The sequence below is a fragment of the Spermophilus citellus genome (genome assembly GCF_964194105.1).
Source record: "Spermophilus citellus genome assembly, chromosome: 6".
Taxonomy (NCBI): Eukaryota; Metazoa; Chordata; class Mammalia; order Rodentia; family Sciuridae; genus Spermophilus; species Spermophilus citellus.
In genome coordinates, this window is record NC_138187.1 from 152,864,102 (window position 1) to 152,877,211 (window position 13,110).

Consider the following 13,110-nt stretch of genomic DNA (forward strand, 5'->3'; position numbering starts at 1 on the left):
CTCAGTGGCTGCAGATTTAGATAACCCCTTTTCATGGTTGTTTCCTTTTACATGATAGTATTTACTTGAGTGTTTACTAGATTTTTGACCACTGTTATTAATCATTCTTCATATCTTTATTAATTCCCACAGTGATTGTATAAAATGATATTATTCCATAAATGGAAAAGAAAGAGAGAAATTGAGAAATTTGCCCAATTTAGCATAGCTATTATCTTTATTTAAAAATTAATTTGTTATAATAGAATGCATTTTGACATATAGAATACAAATGGAGCATGATTTCAATTTCCTTGGCTATACATGGTTCAGTCACTCCACTAGTGTAATCATCCATGTATACAGGGTAATAATGTGTGTCTTTCTACTGTTCTTCCCATCCCTACAATCCCACCCCTCCCCTGACTCCCTTCTACACAAACCAAAGTTCCTTTATTCTTCCTTATCCCCCCACCCCACTATGGACCAGCATCCACTTATCAGAGAACACATTTGGCTCTTGGTTTTAGGCTTATTTCACTTAGCATGATATTCTCTGCATTACCAGTTTTTGAACCTAAGATTTAGGCATGAAAGACCCTGCTGCTAACCTCTTCTCTAATCTGGTTCTGTTATGATTTATTTAACTATTGACCCACCAGTAGATACTTTAATTGTTAATCTTTAGCGGTTGCAAACCATACTTCAGTAACTATCTATCTACTTAAACTATATTTGTTTAAGTAGTAAGGAATTCAATGAGAAGACACATTTTAAATGTGGTTAGTATTTGGTTAGTATTTTCTTGGTATCTACAGTAAGACTTCATAGGAGGGGGAATGAACCTCGGGCCTTGTGCATGCTGAGCAAGCACTGAGCTATGCTCCCAATTCAGAAGACTTTATTTATTTATTTTGAGGTACTGGGGATTGAATCCAGAGGTACTTTACCACTGAGCCACATTCCTAGCCCTTTTTATTTCTATTTTGAGACAGGGTCTCACTGAGTTCCTAAGGCTGGCTTTAAATTTGTGATCCTCCTGCCTCAGCCTCCTGAGCGGCTGGGATTACCGGCCACTATGCCTAGCTCCATTTTTCCTTTTTTGGGGTATTGGGGCACTCGGGGCACTCTACCACTGAGCCACATTCCAAGCCCTAGTTTGTATTGTATTCAGAGACAGGGTCTCACAGAGTTACTTAGTGCCTTGCTTTTGCTGAGGCTGGCTTTGGACTCGTGATCCTCCTGCGTCAGCCTCCTGAGCTACTGGGATTACAGGCATGTGCCCCTGCCCCCAGCTTCCATATTTCACCAACACTAAGTATTACTAGGCTTTTTCTTCTTTCCTCGTGGAATTAGGGAACGTATCTCTGGTTGCCCTTAGATTAGAAGTGGTTAGAGTCTTTTCTCATGTTTGGTCATTTGTGTGCTGTCTCGTTCCAGGACTCTTCATAAGCATACTGTCTAGTATATGATACTATATAGTATAAGTTGCTGTTCCCTTATTTGAATATGCTGCTTAGTTCTAGCTCTATATTATAAATAACATAGCATCACACGTTTTTGCACATCTCTTTTGGTATATATTTGATGTTATTTCCTTAAAGTACATTTCTGTTAGTGGAATTTGTGAGTCAAGGCAGTGACTGTTTTGGGGCTCGTCAAACAAAGTGAAAATTTTATTTTTAAAGAGTTGGTCCCGTTTACCGTCATTGTTTGGGAGCAGTATTTTAATTAAAATATAAAAAAGACATTTTAATTGAAATATAACAGGAAGGGCTGGGGATGTGGCTCAAGCGGTAGCGCGCTCGCCTGGCATGCGTGCGGCCCGGGTTCGATCCTCAGCACCACATACCAACAAAGATGTTGTGTCCGCTGAGAACTAAAAATAAATGTTAAAAATTCTCTTCTCTCTCTCTCTCTCCTCTCTCACTCTCTCTTAAAAAAAAAATATTTAAAAAAAAAATTCTCTCTCTCTCTCCCCCTCTCTCTTTAAAAAAAAAAAAAAAAAAAAAAAGAAATATAACAGGAAAAGTTCAGGTACCTACGTGTACAGCTTGGTGAATTTGTTGAGCAGTACCCAGAGCGTCTCAGGGCTGCCAGCACCCCGGCAGCTGCCTGGTGCTCCAGTACCATCGCCACCTCCCCTTGCCTCCTGACCTCTGACAGCAAGAGTACATTCCATATGCAGCGTTCAGAGGCTCAGATACTACTTTTTACACATACATTTTTTTTAGAAAGTTATGGTACAATGCATTGGGCACATTTTAAAAAGCTTGTATTATCTCCCTAGTGAACTTCTCAGGTATTTTTTTTAATAGTTACTAATGTATAGTAAATGAATGGAATTTTTTGTTTGGATACCAGAATGTTATCTTAAACTGTTCATTTAATTGATAAATTGAGAGGGTATCCAGGAGATACTAGTTTGTCTGATCATCTCACTTTGAGGCATCTAGCTTTTGTGTAGACCACAGGGGCCAGTTTAGACCTCACCCTGAAGAGTCTGACTTGGTAGGTCTGGGTGGGGCCTTAGAGAACTGCATTTTTAACAGCACCTGAGGTGTCTGACTCAGGGAAGTCACCATGCGGCTCCACGGAAACAGAACAGGGCCTCATTGTGTCATTCACTGCTGTATGCCTGGCGTGTGTCAGAGGCATGCATATTTGAGAATGAATGAGTATGAGCTTTGAAAGTTGAAAGAAGGCAATTTTACCGTAGTAGGAATCATAAAAGCCATGGTACCATCTCGTCTACCATTCACTTACCGTGGGTCATGGAAGAAGTTTCCATCAAAATCAAATACCTTACTGGGCGCAGTGGCTCACGCTTGTAATCCCAGTGGCTCAGGAGGCTGAGATAGGAGGATCACGAGTTCAAAGCCAGCCTCAGCAAAAGTGAGGTGCTAAGCAACTCAGTGAGACCCTTTCTCTAAATAAAATACAAAATAAGGCTGGGGATGTGACTCAGTGGCCGAGTGCCTCTGAATTCAATCCCCAGTACCAAAAAAAAAAAAAAAAAAAAAAAATCAATACCTTAACATGTGCATCTATAAAAATAATCTACTTGCCAACAGAAAGTATAATGTATCATGACAGCCTTTTTTAAAGAAAAAAGAAAATTGTAATCATCCTATTTTAAATCATTTTATTGTATCAGGTAATGGTTAAGTGTGAAAAGCAAAATGGTTTATATTTAATAAAGTATTTTGCTCCAGATTTAATAATACATTTATTTTTCTTTCCATACAAAATTACTTTTGATGCCACTGTGGAAACTCATTCTTGTTAGAAATAGTCTGTACTTCCTTTTAACTCAGAAATAAGTGAGCTGGGTAAGCGAGCATGCCTGCAATCCCAGCTGCAGAGGCATTGAGGCAGGAGGTCTGCAAGTTCGAGGTCAGCCTCAGCAACCTAGCATGACTATGCCTCAACCTAAAAGGGGGTGGGGAGGCAGCTCAGTGGTGAATGCCCCTGCATTCAGTCCCCGGGACCAAAAAAAGAAAGAAAAGAAATGTGAATATGAAAATGTTCTGTGTTTGAAAACAATAAATATTCTTCATGATTTTTTATGTTTTTTTTAAAAAGGATGCTAGTCCTTGAGCACAGGTATTTGTGTGCCTGAGGGACACCATTCACTGGCAGTGCAGCTTTTCAGAATTGCACATGTCTTTCTAGATCTGGGTCTCCTCAACCTGAAAGTGGTGATAATACCTGCTTCACAGGGTTGTTGAGAAAATTCAGTGAGAGCTGTTTCTGGCCTGTTGTAGGAACCCAGTAAAAGTTAGTTCCCTTCCTCTTTGCTCCTATTTAAGTTTAGTTTTCAGGTTACCTCTTTTTAAGGGAATGTCTCTTTATTTCCTTTATTGTTGAGGCTGAAAATAAAAGGTTTTTGTTAAAAAAAAAAACATAATAATGAACTATATGTATTTTGCTAAAGATATTTTTCATTCACTTTTTGTTCTTCTCTTTGTCTCATTAGGACATGAAGGATCAGATGTCAACTTCATCTGTGCAGGCGTTAGCTGAAAGGAAAAATAGGCAGGTGAGAAGACATCAAAATCTAAGTGTCAAAGAAAATACTTGATTAGACATAGGAGTTTTAAATGAGGACAGTCTCTATATCACATAACAAAGAGCAAGACCCTGGAGTGACACGGGGAGATTTCGGGGAAGTCTAGTGTATCAGTCTGTATTCTGTTACTATAACAAATGTCTGAGATGATCAGCTCATAAAGAGAAAAGGTCTGTTCTATCTCACAGTTTTGGAATTTGAGTCTATAATCATTGAGCCCCTTGGTTTTGGGCCTGTGGTGGGGCAGCCATGGTGGCATCATGCCATGTCTGTTCACCTCATGGTTGGGACATGAAAGAGGAAGGGGGTGGGGTTCCACTATCCTCTTCAAGGGCATTTCCTCAATGACCAGAAGACCTGCCACTAGGTTCCACCTCTTAAAGGTTCTGCCACTTCCCAGCAGTGCCAGGGGCCTGGGGACCATGAGTTTAACACATGGTCTAACCATGGCATCCAGTCAGCTGCTCCAACATGGCTGTTGGCTTCCCACCTCCAGCCCCGCTCCGCTCCTCTCCGCTCTTCTGCTTATCCGCCTTCAGCACTCACCACAGAGCTCTTTGTTCAGGGGTTATTCTGCACCTGTTGAACATACCCTACACCAGGCTTCCTCTAAGACCCCAGTTACTTGTTCTCTTTCTTTCTACTGGACCCCAAGCTCCTTGAGATGAAAATTGTTGTTGAGTTTTTTATCTCTAGCTGCTACTACCTGCCTACCCATAGAACTCACTAGACACTTAATGATTGAAATTTAATGGAAAGACGTTTGAAGAACTTTAAATGTGTGTTAAGTTAAATATCTCTTTAAGTGGTGATAAGAAATTACTCATGGTGTATGAAAGAAACTCATTTCCAATTGTTAAAATATGATCCTTTTAAAAATATACAGTCATCACCTAGAACTTGAATTCAGGTTTGATCTACATTCCTTCAGTGGTTAGAATGTTCCTTAACCTGTTGGTAAGCTGGTAGATGATTTTTATTGACAAATTGTTTTTATAAATTCTGTGAATATCTATTTTGCTTTAGGAGTAAGAAAGATTTCATGGAAAATCACAAGGTTGTTCAGAGTGATATTATTTGCTTTGAATGACTATTCAGAGTCCAGAAAGTTACCAGTAATCCATTTAGAAGCCTGTAGCTTGGGATTACCTCACTGTTATTACTAATTAGGAATTGGTAGTTTATAACATAAATCTTTATACCTAGTAGGTGTTTGCTGAGACACTTAATTTTGAAAACAAGTATCACCTGACCTCCTGTTTGAAGTCTTGTTTGTTTGGGGGGTTTTGATTTGTTTTTATCTACCTCCCTTTTTTCCTTCTTTCTTCTTCTTCTTCTTCTAATAGTACAGGCAGGAAAAGTCATTAGCTAGCTCATTCCACCTGGCTCTAACTCTAGAAAGAAGCTAATAAATGACCACAGCTGGCTAGTTTGGGAATTCCTTTGTCATTTGCACATGAGCATATAGGAAAGTAAATGACGATACCTGAAGTAGTCGTGACAGTGAGGTAGGTAACGCCTGTCCTTAACGTGTTTATTCTCTGGGTAGTTTAGGTGAAGTAATGTGAATGAAGTGAGAATTCATACATTCCTTTCCAAGCACGACTTGGAATCTTGTTTTAGTCTGAGTGATAGGTCACAGGGCCTCCTATTTTCGAGGAACAGTGGGGCCAGGGTTCTTCACGCATCATGTGGGCAGTCGGTCTTTGTGCCAGGTACCAGGTGCTGTGCCACTCGCAGCCTCACCAGCATTGCCTCCACCTCTCCGTAAGCTCATCGCTCAGTGCTGCGGCCTCCTCCATCTTCTTTCCCATTGAATGAGACTCCCGGGGATCAGACTGATGAACTCTAAGCTATTTCACGATAAAACCTACATGACTCTGAACAACATGATGTATGTCTCACCAAGGGTAGACCACGGACCCTGGAGGACAACATAGCCCTGGCTGTGGTACACAGCCTGACGGAGCCCCAGGTCCCTGCCTAAAGCTCAGTGGTGCACTCTGCCCTTTTTCTGACACTGAAAAAATTGTCATGAGACCCCAATGTCCTCCACAGAGGTCCTTAGAGTTTGGGATTAGAATTAGCCGGATATTTTAAATCTTGACATCCCTAAGAACAGGTCAGGGTAGAGCCACCACCAAAGGCCATAGGTCTGCTTTACTCCAGAGACAGTCACATCCAGCCTCTTGACTGGACTGATACCCTGAGCCTCAAAGATCTCAACAAGAACTTCCATAGTAAGTATCTCAGGCGCTCCTCTGATAACAGCCTCAGAGGTTGGTGTTCTGCATCCTGAACTTGCCCGCTCCTGGCCCCTGTATCCTGACTGTTAGTAGACTTTACTTCTGAAAGTCAGGAGGAGGTCAGTATCCAATGGAGAGAGGCGTGGGTGGGGCTTTCAGAGAGAGAATCAAGTAACTGGTTAGGCTTTTCGTAGTGCCAGAGGTAAAAAGTACCTAGTGCAAAGCTTTGGCCACTCCACAAGGAGGAATGGTTTGCAGTCACCAGCATCTTCTGGGTCTTAGAGCATCCTGGTGTGAGCAGTCGGAAGGGGTCTCACATTCCCTCCTGACCTCTCACGGAAGCGAGATATTCTCGAACTTAACCATTTCTGGCTATAAACTCCTTTGAGTTCATCCTGGGGAAAGCTACCCCTGGCCTCCAGAAACCCTGGAGGAGAACACCGGGTCAAGGACTCCTTGTGGTCCTGCTGCCTGGGGGAGCAACCCCACATCCTCTGGGAAGTCTAGCTTTCAGTTCCAGTGAAGTGTCGGGTTTTATTCAGAGACTGAGTTCAGCAGATGTGGATGGTTCTGTGCCTTCTGTGTATGAGGGGCTATTGTTTACCTTCTCGTCATCCTGGGGAAATCCCCATCCCCCAAGGCCCCCAAGCTTCCTGGATCCTCCTTCAATAACAGACTCCAGATTTGTAAACCAGTTTGACTGGAAACTCTGGGTCCTTGGAAGAGCTGTAAGGGACTGAGTGCTGTTAAATTGTGAGGCAATTTACAATGTACAGATTTGTTTGTTGGGTTAGTGTAGACACTTATTTGCATTTTAATGGGACAGACCTAGGGAGGGCTTGAAGACAGAAGGCCCTTCAGGGCAGTCCCTAAGTTGTACTACACAGGCACCCATAGAAGTGTGGCCCAGGTAGTGAGAAATGTGAGAACTCTTTGTCACCCCGATGCCTCACTGTTCAGAGATGGTACCTGTTTGTTGTTCCTCACTCTGATCATCCCCGTTCATGCAGGCACTGCTAGGAGACAGTGGCAGCCAGACCTGGAGCACAGGAACGACAGATCAGTACGGGCGCCTGGATCGAGAGCTGCACTTAGCCAATTCCCATTTCATCGAGGAGCAGCAGGCGCAGCAGCAGGTACCCTGAGAACAGCCGGCCAGGAGGGGAGGTGGCAGGTGGGATACCTCCCCTGGCTTCTCCGCCAGCCATGGGGGCCACACTGCTTACTGATAGGCAGGTTTGAGCAGAGCTTGCCCCGCGGTTGACTGTGCCACTATGTAATGATCACATACACGAGGGGTTTTAAAGCCTTTAGAGCACAGTATTCAGAGAACCACGCTTGAGTAGGTCTCATAGAAAGCAGACAGACATGAAAACTGAAAGGCAGGGGTGCAGCGTGGTGGCTAGAGCACTTGCCTAGAGCACGCAAGGCCCTGAGTTCGACTTCCAGCACTTCAACAAACAAAACCCTGAAAGACAAGGCCAAGGATTTTTAAAAACAAAATAAAACCTTTTCCCCAACCTCTTATTTATACACTCATTTTTTTTGTTCATGTCAATGAAGACCCTTTCAGAAAGATTGAGTTTTTGTTTTTTCACTGAAAATTATTAATGTGTTCTATTACATGGAAAAATAATTGCTTTGATGGAAGTTGAGGAGGAGAAAGTGACTGTATGTATGCTGTGCTTCTAATTTGTGATTATTTAAAGAAAGCTATCTAGGGATTGGACGATCAGGTCTATTAAAACTATTGGCTCTTAAATTCTGTGTTTTTTGTGTATGTGTAGGTTATGTGTTCTTTTGTTTCCATTAGTATGTCTCCTTAACTAGTAGTTTACTCAAGTTGCTGTTAACCAAGCAACCATTTTTTAGCCAGACATAAACTGGTTTTGTTTTGTGGTGCTGGGGATTGAACCCAAGGCTTCGTGCATGCGAGGCAAGCATTCTACCAACTGAGCTGTATCTTCCCTCCAAGCAGCCATTTTTTAATAGAAAGAGAGGGTATAAAGCACAATTAAAAGTCAACATTAATTTGTCATTCAGTAGTTGTCCTTGAGATAACATTTCCATATGGCTTCCTCTAGATTGTGTTTGAGGAGGAAGAAAAACACTGTAGTTTTCCCACATCCCGAGATTTGACAGTCTCTCTTGCATTTAAGCTGGCAGTATGTTGTGGTTGGAGACCTTGATCCTGGCCGTGGACTTCCTCTTCCCAAACATACCCGTGACTCAGTGGTCATCTGCATGTGTGTTTTCAGCCATTGTCTGTTCCTTTATTGGACTTCAGCCAACCAGAGTAAATCTCTCTTGGTGGTTTCAAGCCCTGCTGACTGTTCACAAGTTGGATCAGCAGGAGATATCAGTAGCTTGACAATCCAGCCTTTTGAGCAGCGTGTTCTCAGAGGCAACGGTCTGGTCCTTTGATTTCTGGGCTTTGCTTCTGAATGTGAATTGTCCCAAGCTGGCAGAGAAACTAGCAGCTGCTAGAGTGCTGGGCTTGGAACCAGGTAAGATGGATTTTAATTGCTTATTTCCCGTTTCTCTGGCACCAGTTGATTGTGGAACAGCAGGATGAGCAGTTGGAGCTGGTCTCTGGCAGCATCGGGGTGCTGAAGAACATGTCCCAGCGCATTGGAGGGGAGCTGGAGGAACAGGCAGTGTGAGTATCCAGGCACCCCGTCATTGTAGTGAGACCGAAGAAAAAGCCATCTCATAGGACAGACCTCCCAAAGGCCTGGCAGTTATGTGACTGTAAAACCAAAAGCTGTTTTATTTATAGCTGCATTTTTATTCTGTTGTAGACTAGCCTCCCCTAAAGAAGCAACTCTTTAGATAAAATCTACAGCAGGGTTTGGGCATCGTTATTATTTTTAAACACCTCCAAAAACAGATAACAAATTTCTCTGAGAAAATGTTTGAAGCATGATTATGAATGCAAATGTGAACAGGGATGTAACCTCTAGAGATTTTTGTTCCAAAGGGGATGGACAGTGTGAAGGGAGGCCTGTGCAGGTGGCATTAGGAGCTCTGCCACTCCGTCTTCTCGTGGCTGCTGCTGCATTGACAGGACTTTGCTTTAACTTAAATCATAATTTAATAGAAAAACTAAGAAATTTAACTCTATATTTAGCAAGGAAATTTTCCTCTCAGAAACAAAACAAAAAATCAAGGAAACATAACTTTTTTTTTAATTTTATTTTTTTCTAGTTGTAGATGGACAGCATGCTTTCATTTATTTAGTTTTTTTATATACGGTGCTAAGGATCAAACCCAGTGCCTCGCACATGAGAGACAAGCACTCTGCCACTGAGCTATAGTCCCAGACCAAGGAAACATAACTTTTTAAATGGCCAATCTCTTTTACATTATAAAGTATGATAGCAAAAAAAAAAAAAAAATTTTTTTTTTTTTTTTTAATTGGGGATTGACTTCAAGCAAACTTTACTTCTGTGCTACATCCTAGCCCTTTTAAGTTTTATTTTGTGACAGGGTCTTGCTTATAGCCAAGACTGGCCTAGGAATTTATAATCCTCCTATCTCAGCCTTCCAAGTCACTCAGATTAAAGGTGTGTGCCACCATGATCAGCGAAAACAACCTTCTTAAATGCCACCATGCAGTACTTTTACCATTTTACAAATTTTCTTCTGGGAAACAAGACAGTCCATCAGGATATTTCAAAACTCTCCTATCGCAGTCTTAGATTACACAAGCATCCATTATAGATTCTTACTGGACACCTGTTCTACGCCAGGCCCTCTGGGAGGCCCTGGGTACATAGCACAAACAGAAGAGACACTGTGTCTGCCATTCAGAGAGCTGGCCACTTTCTGAGTGAAATGGACATTGTTTAAATGAAGTCAGTATGGTAAGCGTTGACAGTGAAGTAGGAAGTTCCCCGTGACTGGTCTAGCACTGCTGCCTAGAGTGCTCTGACTTAGCCGAAATTCTCTGAGAAAGAAGGGTTTAATTGAAACCTGCAGACTGGGTAGAAGATAGCCGGGTGAGGTGGGACTCGTGCTTGTGCCAGAAGGCAGTGAGGGGGTGTGCACCAGGAGGAAGAAAGAACACCTGCCTGTAAAGATCTGGAGGCAGAAGAGTGAATGGAGTGAGAGGTTCCGTGTCTGTAGCATGGGCATCAGAGGGAGTGGCCGAAGTCCAGATAGGGAGGCAGACAGGAGCAGGAAAGGCCTTGTCTGGGTGGTAAGAAGGCAGGACTTCTCGGGTTGGGCTTGCTGGGAGACCAGAGAGGTGGCTTTGGGAGTGAGGTGGGATCAGGTATTGGAGAGGCTTAGCTGCTGTGTGATTTAGGTGATGTCCCAGGGTGGATCCAGGCAGGGAGACCAGCTAGGCAGTTGGAATAGCAGGAATCTAGACTTTGCTTCCTGTCAAACACAGATTAGACTCTAAATTCCTTTGTTGAGATGGGAAGGAATTAATGACCTGAGGTAGTCTGTTGGTGAAGCAAACAGACAATAGAGAAAACCTGAGACTCCCAGTTAAAGATGTGAATTGAGCACACCCCTCTCTCTATTCCCACTAAATCCACTAGAACAATAGCAAAGGAATTCTTTTAAGGCTTAAAACTTATTGGGGTCATAAAATATGAAATAAAACAGTCATAATAGTTTAGATCCTAGAAAGCAGGCAGAGGCTGGTTATAGACTTGGCAGGCCAGAGAAGGGTGAACCCTCAGCCAGAGGTGACCACAACTGAGCTCCGAGTCCCACCACACAGCCCCCAGCCATGGATAGCATTTATTCAGCAGTCCTAATGTAAATGCTGAATATTGATCTAATCAAACTGTGACTGTACAATCAGAGGGAAGTGGGGAGGATGCAGAGGTGAGATCAGATAGGAGGAGAGCTAAGTTCTATGGTAATGCTGAGCCAACAGGTAAAGTTTGAAGATAAAAATAAAAGTCAAGGTCCTGGGGTACAAGGATGTTACTTCCAAAAATGGAGAATGTACCAAGAGAAGACTATGAGGGGGTGGAAGCACCTGCCCTGGGGAACAGAAAACAACCATGGTGTTTGTAAAAAGGCTTTAGGACCAGTTATCTCTTTAAACTAGGTATGTATCTAACTCTGGTAAAAATAAGTAAATTAAAAGGAAAAAACCTGAATCTTGGCTGATGGTGCCAGTAAAATAGCATGAGTCACACCCACATGTGCTTGTTGAGCAGGTGAAGTGTGAGCAGTCAGATGGAGGTGTGCTCTCGGAGTCAAGTGCACAGTGGATTTTGAGGTGAAAAAAGTATAAAATAATTTATTAGTAATTTTTTCATTAATGATATGTTGAAATGGTAATATTTTACACATATTGGAATAGACAGAGAAGATTATTAGTTAATTTCAGCAGTTTTTAAAAAAATTTATATTTTAGTTTTAGGTGGACACAATATTTTTATTTCACTTTATGTGGTGCTGATAATCAAACCCAGTGCCTTGTGCATGCTAGGCGAGCGCTCTATCTCTGAACCACAACCCCAGCCCCTTAATTTCAGCAGTTTTTATTTTTTAAACATGGCTCCTGGAAATTGTAAAATGTCATGTGTGCCACAGTGCCCTTCGGCTGGTGGGCGTTGAGTTAGAGCAGGACTGGACGCTTGGCCCGTGGGTGTCCTTGGCTAAAGGTTAACGGCGTGCCTGCTTTGTCTCAGTGAGAGAAGTCGTACCCAGCACACAAAGGTAGCTCTTGTTTTTCAGCATTGGGCCCTGCCCACAGAGGCCTGCCAGCTGCAGGGCTGCAGTGCTGCCAGGCTCTCAGAGGAGCTAAAAATGTTGTAGTTTGAGAATTCAGGTAAGGAACACAAATTTCTTTAGTTGTTGATGTGGAGTTTATTTAGTAATTGACTTAATGAGGAGTTGACGGTCTCAGTCCTGCAGGACTGTCATGTGTCCTTTCTGGGCACACACCAAGACCAACAGTTTCTAGCTGCCAGTGACACTGTCAGAGTTAAGAAGGCCTTTGTAGTCAGGCCCCTGGTACTAATTGGTGTGTTAATTCTAGCCTCAGAATAATCATGGGCTAATCAACAGCTAAGAGGTCTGGAACGTGTGGTGATCGATGGAGGAAGCACTGCTGTAGTAAGAGGACCGGATTTTGGTGTTTGCTTTCCCTGCTGCACATTGGCCAGCAAATAGGGAAAGTGTCTCCTGGAGCTGGTTTTCCTGGAGGAAACTGTGGCTCCCTGAGTAGGGGAGGGGTGATGCCCCTCAGGGATGTTGGTGCCAACGCTTTCTGATTATGATCAAGCAAAGAGGGATTTAAGGGAGAATATATCTCATTAAAGTACATTCCTTAACCCTTGTTGACACACAGCGCTTTTGTATTTATTTTATATGGTTTTCACAAGTACCCCATGAGGTAGGATCACCCCATTTTACAAGTGAGAAAACAGTCCCCCCAAAGTTGTCGGGTACCTTGACCAAGGTGGAAGGACAGAGCCTGGCTGTCTGACTTCTCAGAGTTGCATTTTGCCCTGTGGCCCTGCCAGTAAGTTTGTAGTATTGTGCAGTCAGGTCCACGCTACCGTACCTGCTGTTCTGAAATCTAGAAAGCTCTAAAAATCAAGCTTCTCTTTTTTAATATGCAGCATGCTCATCTTACAGAAAACCTCGTCTGAACTGACTACACCTGTGAATTTTCATAGTTTTCTCCACAGAGTATAAATGTGTTGGCTGGGGCTGTAGCTCAGTGGCAGAGTGCTTGCCTGGCATGTGTAGGACACTGGATTTGATCCTCACACCACGTAAAATAAATAATTAAAGTAAAGGCACGCTGTCCATCTACAACTACAAAAAAAATGAAAA

General features: G+C 42.8%; 1 protein-coding gene and 1 long non-coding RNA gene across 2 annotated transcripts in view; both read left to right on the plus strand.

Annotated features, from left to right (window-relative positions):
• LOC308650944 overlaps positions 1 to 13,110 on the plus strand; it is a 902,096-nt gene that overhangs the window by 149,227 nt on the left and 739,759 nt on the right. The window lies entirely within an intron of this gene.
• The window catches only part of STX6 (syntaxin 6), a 39,900-nt gene that overhangs the window by 15,866 nt on the left and 10,924 nt on the right, over positions 1 to 13,110 (plus strand). Inside the window, exons 4-6 of the mRNA XM_081297514.1 lie at positions 3,959 to 4,021; positions 7,308 to 7,433; positions 8,850 to 8,956. Of these exons, the coding sequence (XP_081153640.1) occupies positions 3,959 to 4,021; positions 7,308 to 7,433; positions 8,850 to 8,956 (296 nt within the window). The remainder of the gene's footprint in view (positions 1 to 3,958; positions 4,022 to 7,307; positions 7,434 to 8,849; positions 8,957 to 13,110) is intronic.